At 45.8% G+C, this 18,465-nt stretch overlaps 1 protein-coding gene across 3 annotated transcripts in view; it reads left to right on the top strand.

The window, feature by feature from the left end:
- The first annotated feature begins 530 nt into the window (after positions 1-530).
- Positions 531-18,465, top strand: part of LBR (lamin B receptor) — a 36,517-nt gene continuing 18,582 nt past the window's right edge. Inside the window, exons 1-5 of one of the 3 annotated variants that reach the window (XM_077282191.1) lie at positions 531-1,075; positions 7,744-7,921; positions 8,874-9,062; positions 9,940-10,041; positions 13,045-13,222. In XM_077282191.1, the coding sequence (XP_077138306.1) occupies positions 7,757-7,921; positions 8,874-9,062; positions 9,940-10,041; positions 13,045-13,222 (634 nt within the window). In that variant the 5' untranslated portion in view covers positions 531-1,075; positions 7,744-7,756. The remainder of the gene's footprint in view (positions 1,076-7,743; positions 7,922-8,873; positions 9,063-9,939; positions 10,042-13,044; positions 13,223-18,465) is intronic. The other 2 variants (XM_077282192.1, XM_077282190.1) reach the window with 2 other exon arrangements.

Below are 18,465 nucleotides of genomic sequence, written 5' to 3'. Positions count from 1 at the left end.
GACGTTATCGATGGATGCTGTGAAAATAGTGGAAAACGTGTGCAACGCATCCAGTGTTATGACGGATGCGTTGAAGGTGATTGTGCCTGCATTTTCGGGTACATGATTCTGAAAGATTTTTTTTTTTTTTTTTGGTAGGATCCTGTTTTTTCAAAACTCGACGGATTTTGACTGGAGGAAAGAGGCCTAAGCATAAGCAGGCAAGTCAGAGCAGGCAGGGGCAACAGAGAGCAGGTAACAGAGTAAGCAGACATGTCAGAGAGCAGGTAATGGGAAACAGATCAGGCAGTGGCAACAGAACAGGTAACTAAGCAGGCATGTCAGAGCAGGCAGGGGCAACAGAGAGCAGGTACCAGAGTAAGCAGGCAGGGACAACAAAGCAGGCAACAGAGAACAGGATGAGGAGGCAGGGGCAACAGAGCAGGTCGGGGTATTAGAGGAGGCAGGGGCAACAGAGCAGGTCGGGGTATTAGAGGAGGCAGGGGCAACAGAGCAGGTCGGGGTATTAGAGGAGGCAGGGGCAACAGAGCAGGTCGGGGTATTAGAGGAGGCAGGGGCTACAGAGCAGGTCGGGGTATTAGAGGAGGCAGGGGCAACAGAGCAGGTCGGGGTATTAGAGGAGGCAGGGGCTACAAAATGCAGCCACAGACAGGAGCAGCAGACTGTAGATATAAAGTGCAGGCAGAGGAGAGACAGAGGTAAACTGCAGAATCAAGAAAGAGCAGAGAGGTGACAGGCCGCGCAGGCGCACCATGTCGGGTCGCTGCCACCACTCCGGGACCGCTGCCCTCAGTCTCTCACACGTCCATTTTATCTCCCGAGTCCCTCATAACAGAGGGGAGTAGGCGTGGTTTATAATCCCGCCCACTACACTGGCTACAGCCAATCCCAACGCAGGGGTAGACATGAAATGGCTGTCTGCAGCCAATCACATGCCTTCGCGCCCAGAATTACTTTTCCGAAGTCGCAGAGCACCGGAGACGCAACCGTTAAGCGGGCGGGACGTGTGGACTCGGCACTGAGGAGCAGGTGATCACTGCTGGCCTGCACGGGTCAAGTTAAACGACGAGAGAAGGTAAAGTCTGAGGGGAGAAAGTTTGGGTGTGAAGGGGAGATGTAATGGCGGCGTCTTCCGGTAGTGTCGGTTGTTGATATGAGGTATTTTGCGGTGGAGCTGAGCACGGAAGAGGCGATTTCTGAGGGAAAACTAATAGTGGAGTCTTGTAAAACTTGGAGAAGTCGCTTGTCTCCGGTCGCAAACGTTGTGTAGTTCACAGCAGCCAGTCTGCTTTACGGCTTTTTTTTTTTTTTTTTTTTTTTAACTAGGTACGCGCGGCAGGTTCTCCCCGTAGTTGCCTATAGCAACAACAGGTCACCTGACCACAGCATGTGTGATGCTCGAATGTGATTGGCCGCTGCGGACATGTGCGCCTCCAAAAAGTCTAATTTCTGGAAATTAGTTTTTTAAGAGTTTTTTTTTTTTTTCTAAACTTTTTTCTCCTTATCTTGGAAGGTAGAACTTTGTTATAATTTTCGTGATGGTGTTTGTATTGCTGCCATCTTTTAATCTATATATTTTGATAGATTTTCACGTTATTATATATATTTTATTATTATTATTATAAGAAAAGTAAGTTTTTATTCAACTTTAAAAAAAAAATTATTTTTATGTTTCGGAATGTTTATAGCAGGGACAACTAAATATTTTTTTTAACCTCTTAACCCCTAGAACTTATTTCGGTTTTGCGTTTCATTTTTCGCTCCCCTCCTTCCCAGAGCCATAACTTTTTTATTTTTCTGTCAATATGGCCATGTGAGGGCTTATTTTTTGCGGGACGAGTTTTATTTTTGAACGACCCCGTGGGCTTTAGCATGTCGTTGCTAAATGGGAAAAAATTCCAAGTGCAGTGAAATTGCAAAAAAAAGTGCAATCATACACTTGTTTTTTGTTTGGCTTTTTTTGCTAGGATCACTAAATGCTAAAACTGAGCTGCCATTATGATTCTCCAGGTCATTACGAGTTCATAGACACCAAAGATGTCTAAGTAATTTTTTTTTGTCTAAGTAGTAAAAAATAATTCCAAACTTTGCTTTAAAAACAATTTTTTGTCATTTTCCGATACCTGTAGCATCTCCATTTTTCGTGATCTGGGGTCAGGTGAGGGCTTATTTTTTGAGTGCCGAGCTGAAGTTTTTAACGATACCATTTCGGTGCAGATTCGATCTTTTGATCACCAGTTATTGCATTTTAAGGCAATGTCGCGGTGACCAAAAAAACGTAATTCTGGTGTTTGGAATTTTTTCTCGCTATGCCGTTTAGCGATCAAGTTAATTTTGTTTTTTATTATTATTGATAGATTGGGCGATTCTTAACTCTGATACCAAATATGTGTAGGTTTGATTGTTTTATTTTGAATGGGGCAAAAGGGGGGTGATTTTAATTTTATTTTAATTTTATTTTTTTTCCATATTTTTAAAAACTTTTTTTTTTTTAACTTTTGCCATGCTTCAGTAGTCTCCGTGGGAGGCTAGAAGCTGGCATAGCCTGATCGGTCTGCTACATAGGAGCGATGCTCAGGTCTCCCCTATGTAGCTGAATTACAGCATTGCTATGAGCGCCGACCACAGGGTGGCGTTCACAGCAATCTGGCATCAACAACCATAGAGGTCTCCAGAAGACCTCTGGTTGTTATGCTGACCCCCGATCATGTGACGGGAGTCAGCGGTGCGTGCATTTCCGACCTGGTGGCCGGAAGCGCTTGTTAAATGCCGCTGTCAGTTTGACAGCAGCATTTAACTAGTTAACAGGCACGAGCGGATCACGTCTTTCCAAGATGCAAACTTTTATTTTTTGTCTATACCTTCTTAGAGTGGTTGTCCAGCTACTAAGATAGTTTAAAATAAAAAGTCTAAAAACTTAAAAAAAAATTAATGCTCATCTTTCCGACCCCCTCCTCCTTCTCCGCTCTCTTGTTTTAGCCCTTTAATTGTCCCTCACAGGTCTCTCTACTACTTGCTTGGTCCAGACAAACATCGGACCACTGCTGCCTGTGATTGGGTGATGTAGATCACATGTCCTCCCAGACCGAAAACAAAGCTCCATCTGTCTGGGGTGTTGTGTTCACAGGACTTGCAAAAAGACAATCCCAGCAGATATTATGCAAGAGGCAGAGGGGTTGTCCAGGGCTGAGATATTCATGGCTCCTCCAGAGGGTGGGCTCTGTAGGCGTCCAGCACTCCCACTGCAGCCGGATGTCCACCACCGCTCGCTCACACCGCCAGTTATGGTGACCTGTTTACAAGGTGGCAACATTTAGGTGCTAAAAATAACATTTTTCTTTCCAGTCATGCCACTTTGCACTAATTCCTGAAAAGCCCCTGAAGGAAGGGTTAATAAACCACCTGACAGCAGTTTTGAATATGTTGAGGGTTGCTGTTTTTTAAAATGTTATCATTTGGGGTGGGTGGGGGTTCCTGAGATATATTATAGAACCCCCAAAGTCACTTCAAAACTGAATCGGTCCCTAAAAACAAAAAAAAACATTTTGGACATTTACCGGTACTTGAAGAAATGAAAAATAAATTACTGCTACAATCTTAGGGTACTGTCACACAGTGGCATTTTTATCGCTACGACGGCACGATTCGTGACGTTGTAGCGATATCGTTACGATCTCGCAGTGTCTGACACGCTACTGCGATCAGGCACCCAGCTGAGAATCGTACGTCGTAGCAGATCGTTTCAAACTTTCTTTCGTCGCTTGATCACCCGCTGACATCGCTGGATCGTTGTGTGTGACAGCGATCCAGCGATGTGTGACAGCGATCCAGCGATGTGTTCGCTGGTAACCAGGGTAAACATCGGGTAACTAAGCGCAGGGCCGCGCTTAGTAACCCGATGTTTACCGTGGTTACCAGCGTAAAAGTAAAAAAAAAAAAAAACCGTACATACTCACCATCTGATGCCCGTCCGGTCCCTTGCCGTCTGCTTCCTGCTCTGACTGAATCCGGCTGTACAGTGAGAGCAGATCACAGCGGCGACGTCACCGCTGTGATCTGCTCTCACTTTCCGGCCGGCAGACAGTCAGAGCAGGAAGCAGACTGCAAGGGACCGGACGGGCATCAGATGGTGAGTATGTACGGTTTGGTTTTTTTTACTTTTACACTGGTAACCACGGTAAACATCGGGTTACTAAGCGCGGCCCTGCGCTTAGTTACCCGATGTTTACCCTGGTTACCCAGGGACTTCGGCATCGCTCCAGCGCCGTGATTGCACAGTGTGACCGCAGTCTACGACGCTGGAGCGATGATCATACGATCGCTGCGACGTCACGGATCGTGCCGTCGTAGCGATGTAAATGGTACTGTGTGACGGTACCCTTAAAGCTTTTGACATCCTAGCAAATTAAAAAAAAAACAACATTTTACAGGTGGCGCTGATGTAAATCCGACACGAGGGAAATGTTATTTATTAACTATTTTGTGTGGTGTGACGATTTGGATTAAAGAGGTCATTCAAAGTTTGGAAATTGCAAATCGATCAAAATTTACCATTAACTTAAAATATAATGTGTCACGAAAGAACAGTGTCAGTCACCGAGATATGTTGTGGAAGCATTGCAGAGTTTGGCTGCCATCACACTAGCAGTATTTGGTCAGTATTTTACATCAGTATTTGGAAGCCAAAATCAGGTGAGGAACAAATAGAGGAAAAGTATAATAGAAACACATCACCACTTCTGTATTTATCACCCACTCCTGGTTTTGGCTTACAAATACTGATGTAAAATACTGACCATACTGCTAGTGTTACTGCAGCCTTATTTCCCCATAAAGTGACACAGGTCAGATTAAAAAAAACAAACAACCAGCCTGATCACTAATGGGCTAAGATTGCTGTACAATGTGTCCGGTTACTTAACTATTTATAAAACCTTATTGCTGTCGGTGAATATAAGCGTCTAGGATACATCAAGTTTTTGTTAATTTTTAGGAACAGATGCCATTTTTAGTTGCTCTGTATTCAGAAGGTTTTGTTGCACAGGTGTGGTTTAGTGTCCTCGGTATCCTGGAAAAAAAAAAAAAGGACTTGTCAGATGTCCTGAAGCCGTACGGACTGTGTGCAGACTGACATGCTGTATACTGAGGCTGACCTGTACACATACCTAGTGCTGCTGCTGAATTCTCCCCATATACTGAGGAATCCACCTGTCTGCTGTGAGCAGTCACCAGCTCCTCGATATGGAAAATGTGACCGCTGCAAAAAGGGCTGGAGACTACATCTGGTTAATGTGGAGCCAAGAAAGCCCTGGGCTAGAGGCCAAAGATGATGGGGGTGGTTGTGGGGTCACCCTGAGGCCGGTGTCACATGTTGCCTATCTTTGTAAAAGAAAAATATGCTGCATAAAATTTAACCTCTGCCCCACAGGTACATGAAGTATATCTGCGATCATGCTTAATATCGACCATTTATTATTTATTAGGCTTTGCAAGCGATGTCTAATTCCGCAGCGCTTTACATACGTTATCATCACTGTCCCCAATGGGGCTCACAATCTAAATTCCCTGTCAGGATGGTTTTGGAAAGAGGGAGGAAACCGGAGAACCTGTAGGAAACCCACACAAACACGGCTATTAATATTTCCGTTCAAGCAGTACTTTCTGCAGCATAATTTCTATATATTGCACATTTTGATGATGAAGTCCCATGTAGACTTAGGTGCTGTCTGAAATATACAACAAAATTAGCAATAGTTTTCCTGCAGTTGGGAGAAAAAAAAAAGCGTAAAGCTACATCCCCACAGTCAGTATTAGACAGCACATGTCATGTCCGCTCCATCCAAAGCGCTGCCGGCTTTTGAACGCAGGTGATTCCGCATGTGTTCATTGAACTGTGCAGAATCACCGCGTCCAATACATTGGACTGGTGATATTTTATCTTGTGGAGACTGAGTGTCTCCGCAAGGTAAATAGACATGCTGTGGTCTGGAAAGACGCGCCGCATGTCCGTCTCCGCGGGGAAGCCGGAGGCGTCCGTATACACATAGTGGAGATGGGATTTCATAAAATCCCATCCACTATGCTGTAACATCTGGCAACTGCGGATGTAGTCAGCGTCCAACCCACAGCGTTTACTGACCGTGGGAATATACCCTAATTTTATTTAAATGAATGGTGCTGGTTCCTCCCATAAATGTAAAAACGTCAACAATGGTTGCGATGTATACTGTAGCCCCCATTACCCCAGCACAGGCAACCTTTAACCCCTTCCCGACAGGCACACTATACACACAGCGCCGTGATTGTGCGGGTGTCAGCTCTATGTGAGAGCTTACACTGCAAAGATACCCAAGATCTGTGCTAGCACCAATCGCGGGCGTTTAACCCCTGTAATGCCACTGTTACACTGGGAGTGAGCTCCCTCTGCTCCCATCGGCACAACACTCGTGTTGTCAATGGTCTACATGGTGACTCCAAGCAATCTGTCGTTATACAATTGATGTCCCATCCAGGGACAACATAAAAAAGTAACAAAAAAAGATAATTGTAAAAATATCACAATATAAAGAATGAAAAAATATTAATCCAATAAATATTTGTGTAAAAAAAAAAAAGTACACATATTTGGGATCGCCATGTCCAGAACGACCCAGCCTATGTAACTGTCCCATTAGTTAACCCCTTAAAAAAAAATGCTTAAAAAAACTATGCTTTTATCATCATACCACCAAACAAAAAGTGGAATAATACGCAATCAATAAGACCAAAAAAAAATGTTACCGCTGTACACGTCATTTTGTCCCGCAGAAAACAAGCCGTCTTACAGCTCTGTCAGCAGAAAAATAAAAGTTACAGCTCTCAGAATAAAGCGATGCAAAAATAGTTTTTTTCCATAAAAAAAATTTTTTGAAAAAGCGCCAAAACATAAAAAAATGAATAAATGTGCTATTGCTGTAATGGTACTGACCCGAAAAGAAGGACATCGCTGAACAGAGGCCTGTCGGAGTTCAGAGTAACTCTGCTGCCTCATTGGGCTATGTGCACACATTGCGGATTTTGATGCGTTTTTAGACGCACGGAATTGCATCAAATCCGCAGTGTCGTGCACCACCAATGTTAGTCAATGGGAAATTGAGCATTGGTGCGCACATGCTGTGGAAAAATGTGTGCGGATTTGCAGTGTTTTATTTTCCGCAGCATGTCAATTCTTTTTGCGGATCTGCAGGGTTTCTGCACCCATTGACTACCATTGAGTCAGGCAAAACCGCAGGTGTAATAAGATCTGCGGTTTTGCTGCGGAGTTGCTTCATTTTTAGATTATGTGGGTATGTGACTGCTGGATAATGCCATATTTAACAAGGACTCCTCTAAGCACAAATTATGGCAGCAGAGGGGATACTAGGGTTTGTTCCTCCACTACACTGACCCTTATCAATACCGCGTGGCCAGGGTTACCTGCCTCAATCGCTGCACCCCTGGTTTGCAGCATAACCTTAATTCCACACCTTTTTTGTTTTGTATACAGATTTCACCTTGTCCTTGAGATATGGTGTCTTCATCTACATGTAAAAACCTCATCTGCCTTCGTTGTACTTTTGAGTATTTTGGTGCAGATTCTGCAGATTATTTTTGGCGCAGTGTGGATGGTTTAAATAGGGAGGACTTGAGTAGTGGGTGGATTTCATAGCTGATGTTCCATGGTATATTATTAAAGAAATAATCTTTTCCTAACTTTTATTACAGCAAAGCTTTGAGAATGCCAAGCCGAAAGTTCAACAATGGCGATGAAGCCATGGGGAAATGGCCGGGGAGCGGTCTCTACTTTGAAATCCGAATTGTGTCGTTCGATTCCTCCAAGCAGCTTTATTCTGTGGTGTTTAAGGACGGGACGGATATGGAGCTTAAAGAAAGTGAAATTCAGGTGAGAATCTGTTTTTACTCTTTACCTTTTTTGTCAGTTCTGCCCAATTACCTGCAAATCTGAACATAAATCCATAACAAAGCTGAGAGGTGTCTGAAGACCATAGACTGTTGCGAATGAGAAAATGATTGGAGCGAGATTCCTGAAGTCTCATGAGCGACAAAATATCTGCGAAACACATGTAAAAAAAAAAGCTGCAAAAATGCACTTATTTTAATTGGTGTTTTTTCTGCTAATACATAAAACACAATTAAAGAAGCCTAAGGGAGTGCAGCTGTCAGCCGGATCCTTGTGCTGGTTACACTGGGATCATACAGCTAGAAGCATACACAGCATTAGTGCATACAGATGTCATAAAGATGGAAGGAAATCTCTTCTAACCAGTCCAGGACCAGGATATTTACCCCCATTTCTAACAAGAAACATTTTCAGGTCTTATTGTACATGTGGTTTTAAAAAGCTGTATGTTATGTTTTTGTTTTTGTTTTTTGTTTTTTCTTCTTTCATTCTGATGTTCGCATAAGGCCATGAAAAACATTTTGGCTTTTTTTTCCCAATATTTACTCTTTTTTTTATATGATTTTTCCTGTAAACGGGGATGATGTATTAACCCCAGTTACAGTGGAAATTAAACCTACTGGACGAATGACAGAGCTAAATAGGTGTCCGAGGACCCATCGGCTCTTGCCCCCTCTCTAGATATTGTGATAACATGATCGCTGAGTCCGGCGGAGGGATTGCCATTAGCGCCTCCTATTACTGTATATACAGCACTTCTTAGGCGCTCGCTCTGTAATAAAGACCGTAATAAACAGTCCGTGCCTGAGCTATTGGGAGCTCGGATGTGTCTGACAGCCGGCACCCCGCTCCCACCATCGCCTGAAGCTGGTAATGTTAACTTTTTTCTTTCTACTTTTCATTGATTATTGACTACTTTACGTTCTTACTACAGCCCTTGAGTCTTTTCCGAAGCAAGAAAGGTTCTACCTCTCCTTCAAGAAGAAGTAGAAGCCGAAGCAGGACAAGGTCTCGCTCACCGGCTCGCTCTCCGGGACGTACCCCAAAGTCAGCCAAGAAGTCATCACCGGCTGTCAGAGATAGCCGGAAGGGGGAATATTTAAAAGTTCGCCTTACTCCACTGGTAAAACATTTTTATTTACTTATTTTTTTTTCTCGGTTTTCTTTTTTGTATTTTTTTGTTTTAAAAACATTTTCTTGCTGTTTTGCTGTCTGTGCGTAATTATGACGTATTCAGTTGTCAGGCCAATACTTATTAACATATGGACTTCACTCTGTAAATCGTTTTGGATTGTTCCATGTGTTTTGGTTGGCAGCAAAAACCTGTCGGAAAGTAGCCTGGCTCGAAAGGAGTTTAACTTGTGCGTTGTATAATTAGTTACATAGGTTAAAAAAAAAAGACCTATGTCCATAATTTCCCTACTTTATATAGTTGATAACTACTTTGTGCACTGTTTTCAAGAGTCCTTAGATAATTTTGTTTAAATGATAATTTATGTCCAATAGTTCATAGTTTCAGGTTGAAAGAAGAGACAAGTCCATAGTGTTCAACCTATAAACTAACATGATCCAGAGAAAGGCAAAAAGCCCAGGAGACAGATACTAATTACCCCACATCAGGGGAAAAGAAAAACTCCTTCCTAATTCATCATTAGGACTATTTCTCTGGATCAACGTCCATCACAGAAGCTAGCGCCCATTACCTGTAATATTGTATTTCTCAAAGTCTAGTCCCTCTTCAAATTATTTTTATTTAGTGAATCATTGCATAATTTTATAAGATTACAAAAATTATAAGATTATAGAAAAAGTCATCACAATATCATGTGGCAGAGGGCTCTACAGTCTCACTGCTCTTACAGTAAAGAGTCTACCTGTGATGATGGAGAATCCTTCTTTCCTCTAGACGCTGAGGATGCCCCCCCCCCATATGTATAGCAAGTTTGTCTCCTGGTGCAATTGCACAGCTTTTCAACACATCTTACACATTTCTTCTTTAGAAGCTGGAAGACTTTAATATTGTAACAAGAAATGGCGACAACATCAATGCAAGAAACGTTGAGCTGCACGAAGAGCCGGCAGCTGATCAGGCAGAGGAAGAGGTGAGATTTCACAGTCCAGTGGGCGGGCGTCTTATGTTGCCCGTATGATGATTGTTTAGTTCTCGTTGACACTTACTTCAGCCGGGTCCAGGAAAGTATAATGTAAGTTAGTTCATAGGCTTCTAACAACCCTCCCTTCACTAGTCGTGCTCTAGAAATACCCATCTCCAACATGCCCTGTCTGTTGAAGTGCCGCCGGTTTTAATCCATTGCAATGAATGAAACACATTCATCTTTCATTGCAAATTTGACTTTTTTGTTCATTGTTTGTGTGTGTGAACCCAGCCTTTAAAAAGGGTTATCCAAGTCTGAGGACAAAGTCTACAGACTTCTGAATATGGTGACCTTGTGCGGTGCGCAGACAGTCATGATCCCTCAGCATTGTCGCTGCGAACGGTAACACGTTTGCATGTATGTATGACCACTACACATGTTCAGCTTTTCTCCATTCAGTTCTATTGAGAGAAGTCAGAAGAGGCTAGTCGGGATGTGACTTCACATGCAGATGTCATGCGTGCGATCACGCGACTGCTCTCCAGGGAATCATGACAGTGTGTGCTCCACGCAGTCTCCGAATGACTTCAGATTTTGCGCCAAAACCTGGACGTCCCCGTTAAAGGTCCAGTGCTGTTATCAAACTACTGACCCAAATCAGTTGTCACTTAATACGCATTTCATTTCTGTTTTTTTGTTTTTGTTTTTTTTTTTTCAAACGTTTTTATAAATTGTCGACATCAGCCAGCGTCATTATGTGCTGGCCTCTTCCTTGTTGATGATTATTTTATTGTTTTGTTTAATAATAATAATAATAATAATAATTATACATTTTTATAGCGCCAGTTATTCCACAGCGCTTTACATGTGAAATACGGGGCAAATATAGACAAATACATTAAACATGAGCAAAAAACAAGGCATGCGGGTACATAATTAGGGAGGACCCTGCCTGCGAGGGCTCACAGTCTGCAGGGGATGGGTGATGATACACTAGGAGAGGGTAGAGCTGGTTGTGCAGCGGTTCAGTAGGTTCAGGAACACTCCACGCTGTAGGCTTGTTGGAAGAGGTGAGTCTTCAGGTTCTTTTTGAAGGTTTCTATGGTAGGCGAGAGTCTGATGTGTTGGGGTAGAGAATTCCAGAGTATGGGGGCAGCACGGGAGAAGTCAGGATGCGGTTGTGGGAAGAAGAGATGAGAGGGGAGTAGAGAAGGAGATCTTGAGAGGATCGGAGGTTGCGTGTAGGTAGGTACCGGGAGACCATGTCACAGATGTATGGAGGAGACAGGTTGTGGATGGCTTTGTAGGTCATTGTGAGGGTTTTGAACTGGAGTCTCTGGGCGATAGGAAGCCAGTGAAGGGCTTGGCGTAGGGGAGAGGCCGGGGAATAGCGGGGAGACAGGTAGATTAGTCGGGCAGCAGAGTGTAGGATGGATTGGAGTGGTGCCAGAGTGCTAGAGGGGAGTCCAGAGAGTAGGAGGTTGCAGTAGTTGAGGCGGTAGATAAGGGCATGCACTAGTGTTTTTGCGGTGTCGCAGTCAAGGAATGCACGGATCCGGGAAATGTTTTTGAGTTTGAGGCGGCAGGAGGAGGCAAGGGCTTGGATATGTGGCTTGAAAGAGAGGGCAGAGTCGAGGATCACCCCGAGGCACCGGGCGTGTGGGACTGGGGAAATTGAGCAGTCATTGACATTGATGGATAGGTCTGGTGGAGGGGTAGAGTGAGCTGGGGGAAAGATGATGAATTCTGTTTTGTCCATGTTCAGTTGTAGAAAGCGAGCAGAAAAGAAGGATGAAATAGCAGACAGACAGTGAGGGATTATGGTAAGTAAGGAGGTGAGGTCAGGTCCGGATAGGTAGATCTGCGTGTCGTCAGCATAGAGATGGTACTGCATACCGTGGGATTCTATGAGCTGTCCCAGACCGAAGGTGTAGATGGAGAAGAGTAGGGGTCCTAGAACAGAGCGTTGAGGAACACCGACTGACAAGGGGCGAGGTGAGGAGGTGGTGTGGCGGAGGGAGACACTGAATGTTCGGTCTGTCAGATATGACGAGATCCAGGAAAGGGCCAAGTCTGTGATGCCAAGAGATGACAGAATCTGTAGCATGAGGGAGTGGTCCACAGTGTCAAAGGCAGAAGACAGGTCTAGGAGAAGGAGGACAGAGTAGTGTCGCTTGCTCTTGGCGGTTAATAGGTCATTGGTGACCTTAGTTAGGGCAGTTTCAGTTGAGTGATGGGAACGGAAGCCAGATTGTAACCGATCAAAGAGGGAGCAGGAGGAGAGGTGAGAGGACAGTTCAAGATGGACATGTTGCTCCAGCAATTTGGAGGCATAAAGGAGAAGAGATATCGGGCGATAGCTAGGCACAGAGGATGGGTCAAGGGAGGGCTTTTTGAGGATGGGTGTGATCTTGGCATGTTTGAAGGATGAGGGGAAGACACCTGTTGTGAGTGAGAGGTTGAAGAGGTGCATTAGGGTTGGGATGAAGACTGTGGAAAGGTTAGGGATGAGGTGGGACGGGAGCGGGTCGAGCGTGCATGTGGTGAGGTGTGATCTTGACAGGAGGGTGGAGAGCTGATCTTCTGTCATGGTGGAGAAGCTGGTTTTGGAGGAGCAGGGGTGAGCAGCTAAGAGGGGCAGTGGGCGCTGTGGGCCAAAGCTTTCTCTCATCGTATTGATCTTCTGTTTAAAGAAAGAGGCGAAGTCTTCAGCAGAAATGAGAGGGGAGGGAGGGGGTGCAGGGGGACGGAGTAGAGAATTGAAAGTGTTGAAAAGCTGTTTAGGGTTGTGAGACAGGGAGGATATGAGAGATGAGAAGTAAGTTTGTTTTGCGGCAGTGAGCGTGGACTTGAAGCTGGCGAGGGATTGCTTGTATGCAGTGAAGTGCTCGGCAGAGCGGGATCGCTTCCATCTCCGCTCAGCGATCCTAGAAGCCCGTCTCAATTTGATGTACTTGTAGGTCTCAAACACCCACAATATTCTAACTTTTATAAATTTTTTATTTGCAGGTAGAAATTGAAGAAATGCAAGTAAAAAATGAAAAAGTTTTGCACTATGTCCAAAGGAAGCAATATTTTGCAGACTACGAGAAAAAAGCCATTCATCAAGAGTTTATATCGAAGCCAGCTGTCACTGAGAAAATTGTGCCCGCGAAGAAGCCAATGATAGAATTTGGAGGAGCTGTAGGTGAGTCGCCTGGTTTCTTGCACTAATTTCCTTACGGTTGGATTTTATGCTCGCATTAATCATGTAAAAATATTTAACCCCTTAATCCCATATGACGTACTATCCCGTCAAGGTGACCTGGGACTTAATTCCCAGTGACGGGATAGTACGTCATAGCCGATTGGCCGCGCTCACGGGGGGAGCGCGGCCGGGTGTCAGCTGCCTATCGTACCTATGGTCACGGACCGCCCCCGGCACATTAACCCCCGGCACACCGCGATCAAACATGATCGCAGTGTACCCGGAGGTACAGGGAAGCATCGCGCAGGGAGGGGGCTCCCTGCGGGCTTCCCTGAGACGATCGGTACAAGGGAATGTACTCGCCTTGTACCGAGTGTCTCCTCCCTGCAGGCCCCGGATCCAAAATGGCCGCGGGGCTGCATCCGGGTCCTGCAGGGAGTACTTCCGGGTCCGGAGCAGGCTGCAGATGAAAGCTGCAGCCTGCAGCGATGTGAGTGAGAGCGCCGATCTGATAGAGTGCTATGCACACTATCAGATCGGCGATCTGTGATGTCCCCCCCTGGGACAAAGTAAAAAAGTTTAAAAAAAAAATATCCACATGTGTAAAAAAAAAAATAAAAAATTCCTAAATAAAGAAGAAAAAAAAAAAAAAATTCCCATAAATACATTTCTTTATCTTAAAAAAAACAAACAATAAAAGTACACATATTTAGTATCACCGCGTCCGTAACGACCCAACCTATAAAACTGTCCCACTAGTTAACCCCTTCAGTGAACACCGTAAGAAAAAAAAAAAAAACGAGCCAAAAAACAACGCTTTATTATACCGCCGAACAAAAAGTGAAATAACACGCGATCAAAAAGATGGATATAAATAACCATGGTACCGCTGAAAACGTCATCTTGTCCCGCAAAAAACGAGCCGCCATATAGCACAATAACCAAAAAAAAAAAAAGTTATAGTCCTCAGAATAAAGCGACGCCAAAATAATTATTTTTTTCTATAAAATAGTTTTTATCGTATAAAAGCGCCAAAACATAAAAAAATGATATAAATGAGATATCGCTGTAATCGTACTGACCCGACGAATAAAACTGCTTTATCAATTTTACCAAACGTGGAACGGTATAAACGCCTCCCCCAAAAGAAATTCATGAATAGCTGGTTTTTGGTCATTCTGCCTCACAAAAATCGGAATAAAAAGTGATCAAAAACTGTCACATGTCCGAAGATGTTACCAATAAAAACGTCAACTCGTCCTGCAAAAAACAAGACCTCACATGACTCTGTGGACCAAAATACGGAAAAATTATAGGTCTCAAAATATGGAGACGCAAAAACTTTTTTGCTATAAAAAGCGTCTTTTAGTGTGTGACAGCTGCCAATCATAAAAATCCGATATAAAAAACGCTATAAAAGTAAATTAAACCCCCCTTCATCACCCCCTTAGTTAGGGAAAAATAATAAAATGTATTTATTTCCATTTTCCCATTAGGGTTAGGGCTAGGGTTAGGGCTAGGGTTAGGGTTGGGGCTAGGGTTGGAGGTAAAGTTAGGGTGGGGCTAAAGTTAGGGTTGGGGCTAAAGTTAGGGTTAGGGTTTGGATTACATTTACGGTTGGGATTAGGGTTGAGCTTAGAATTAGGGGTGTGTCAGGGTTAGGGGTGTGGTTAGGGTTACAGTTGGGATTAGGGCTAGGGGTGTGTTTGGATTAGTTTCAGGTAGAATTGGGGAGTTTCCACTGTCCAGGCACATCAGGGGCTCTCCAAACGCGACATGGCGTCCGATCTCAATTCCAGACAATTCTGCGTTGAAAAAGTAAAACAGTGCTCCTTCCCTTCCGAGCTCTCCTGTGCGCCCAAACAGGGGTTTACCCCAACATATGGGGCATCAGCTTACTCGGGACAAATTGGACAATAGCTTTTCGGGTCCAAGTTCTCTTGTTATCTCTGGGAAAATAAAAATTTGGGGGGCTAAAAATCATTTTTTTGGGGGAAAAAAAGGATTTTTTATTTTCACAGCACTGCGTTGTAAACTGTAGTGAAACACTTGGGGGTTCAAAGTTCTCACAACACATCTAGATAAGTTCCTTGGGAGGTCTAGTTTCCAATATGGGGTCACTTATGGGGGGTTTATACTGTTTGGGTACATCAGGGGCTCTGCAAATGCAACGTGACGCCTGCAGACCAATCCATCTAAGTCTGCATTCCAAATGGCGCTCCTTCCCTTCCGAGCTCTGCCATGCGCCCAAACAGTGGCTCCCCCCCACATATGGGGTATCAGCGTACTCAGGACAAATTGGACAACAACTTTTGGGGTCCAATTTATCCTGTTACCCTTGTGAAAATATAAAACTGGGGGCTAAAAAATCATTTTTCTGAAAAAAAAAAAAAAAAAGCATTTTTAGTTTCACGGCTCTGCGTTATAAACTGTAGTGAAACACTTGGGGGTTCAAAGCTCTCAAAACACATCTAGATCCTGTTAGCCTTGTGAAAATATAAAACTGGGGGCTAAAAAATCATTTCTCCTTCGCCTCATTGGGGGACACAGACCATGGGTGTATGCTGCTGCCACCAGGAGGCTGACACTAAGTAATACAAAGAAAGTTCGCTCCTCCCCTGCAGTATACACCCTCCTGCTGGCTCTCAGCTCATCCTCTGCAGTATACGCCCTCCTGCTGGCTCTCAGCTCCTCCCCTGCAGTATACACCCTCCTGCTGGCTCTCCGCTCCTCCCCTGCAGTATACACCCTCCTGCTGGCTCTCAGCTCCTCCCCTGCAGTATACACCCTCCTGCTGGCTCTCAGCTCCTCCCCTGCAGTATACACCCTCCTGCTGGCTCTCAGCTCCTCCCCTGCAGTATACACCCTCCTGCTGGCTCTCAGCTCCTCCCCTGCAGTATACGCCCTCCTGCTGGCTCTCAGCTCCTCCCCTGCTGCAGTATACGCCCTCCTGCTGGCTCTCAGCTCCTCCCCTGCAGTATACACCCTCCTGCTGGCTCTCAGCTCCTCCCCTGCAGTATACACCCTCCTGCTGGCTCTCAGCTCCTCCCCTGCAGTATACACCCTCCTGCTGGCTCTCAGCTCCTCCCCTGCAGTATACACCCTCCTGCTGGCTCCCAGCTCCTCCCCTGCAGTATACACCCTCCTGCTGGCTCTCAGCTCCTCCCCTGCAGTATACACCCTCCTGCTGGCTCTCAGCTCCTCCCCTGCAGTATACACCCTCCTGCTGGCTCTCAGCTCCTCCCCTGCAGTATACACCCTCCTGCTGGCTCTCAGCTCCTCCCCTGCAGTATACACCCTCCTGCTGGCTCCCAGCTCCTCCCCTGCAGTATACACCCTCCTGCTGGCTCCCAGCTCCTCCCCTGCAGTATACACCCTCCTGCTGGCTCTCAGCTCCTCCCCTGCAGTATACACCTCCTGCTGGCTCCCAGCTCCTCCCCTGCAGTATACACCCTCCTGCTGGCTCTCGGCTCCTCCCCTGCAGTATACACCCTCCTGCTGGCTCTCGGCTCCTCCCCTGCAGTATACACCCTCCTGCTGGCTCTCAGCTCCTCCCCTGCAGTATACACCCTCCTGCTGGCTCTCAGCTCCTCCCCTGCAGTATACACCCTCCTGCTGGCTCTCAGCTAACCAGTTCTTGCTTAGTGTCTGTAGGAGGCACACGGGTCTGGTTCAGACCCCAACGTTTTTATTTTATTTTTTACTTTTCTGTAAATTTTTATTTTTTAATTAACGGAGTGAAGGTGGCGACGGTTCCTTTCAAGGTTTCGATCTCCCCCGAACCATCAACAGGCGAGCACGGCGAGTGTACCTCCCCGTACCCTGTCCTGCGACGTGGGAAGCCATGCCTGAGCTCACTTGAGGGGCGACGGTTCCTTTCATGGTCCCGATCTCCCCCCACCAGCAACAGGCGACCACATGGAGTGTCTCCTCCATGTATCCTCTCCTGGAGCCAGGCCTAATGCCGGACAACTGGCCCTGTCCACCAGGTTTTACCCTCGGCTGTACAGAGGCCCCTCTCTATGGCCTCCGAGCAGCCCCCACTGCACCACCACTATTAAGAGCGGATGGTACAAGGAGGCGGACGGTTCCTCTCCACCTCCCTAACAGACGGATGATGGATTGAGGTTTATCCCTGCACCATCCACGCTGCACAGAACAGCGCTGAAACCCACATCCGCGGCAGCTCCAGGCCGGGACGCGCAACGATGGTGAGTGGATCCATCTTCAGAGGGATATCCACATGCCGACAGGCAGCCTCAGCCACTTTCCTGTGGCCCACCTCTCTGAGGTAACGCTCTGGCCGGCTGCAAAAATTTAGCCCCTGGCTTCGGCCGATGTGTAGGCCGCATCCCGGAAGTCTCACCTGAAACGCCCCGCTGGTGTCGCCCGCCTGCTACAGAAATTTAGGCCCCGGCTTGGGCCTATTCAACATCGTGTCCGTGGCTCCGCCCCCTGAGTTGGCGCTTCTCGCTCTCTGCGAGATTTTATCAACTCTGCAACTCACGGTGGCCATCTTGGTCCACCCGGCCGGCTCACACTGGGGCAACGATTTTTAGCATTAAAGGGGCACATCCACTCTACATCACAATGACCGGTATTCCCTGGTCTTAAAGGTGCATGACCAGTATTCCCTGGTCTTAAAGGCACTCGGCCAGTATTCCCTGGTCTTAAAGGCACTCGGCCAGTATTCCCTGGTCTTAAAGGCGTATGACAAGTATTCCTTGGTCTCAAAGGCGCATGTCCATTATTGTCTGTTCTTAAAGGCGCATGCCCAGTATTCTCTGTTCTTAAAGGCGCATGTCCAGTATTGTCTGGTCTTAAAGGCGCATATCCAGTATTCTCTGTTCTTAAAGGCGCATGTCCAGTATTCTCTGTTCTTAAAGGCGCATGTCCAGTATTGTCTGTTCTTAAAGGCGCATGTCCAGTATTGTCTGGTCTTAAAGGAGCATGTCCAGTATTGTCTGGTCTTAAAGGCGCATGTCCAGTATTGTCTGGTCTTAAAGACGCATGTCCAGTATTGTCTGGTCTTAAAGGTGTCGGGGTCGTAACGACAATATACCCTCATTCACCAGTCATTCCAAATTAAACTATAAGCATGTGGTACCGGGTAAGAATGAGTCAGACAGGTAGCTGGTTCAATCTCAGTGCATGCTCATGTGACTATATGTGTCAGCCACGGTCAAAGCAACTGAACTTTATTTTCCAAATACACGGTACTAAAAAGGAATGCAATAGGCGGG

The sequence above is a fragment of the Ranitomeya variabilis genome, chromosome 2 (genome assembly GCF_051348905.1).
Source record: "Ranitomeya variabilis isolate aRanVar5 chromosome 2, aRanVar5.hap1, whole genome shotgun sequence".
NCBI lineage: Eukaryota > Metazoa > Chordata > Amphibia > Anura > Dendrobatidae > Ranitomeya > Ranitomeya variabilis.
The sequence above is the reverse complement of the archived record's forward strand: the minus strand, read 5'-3'. Positions and strand labels throughout refer to the sequence as shown.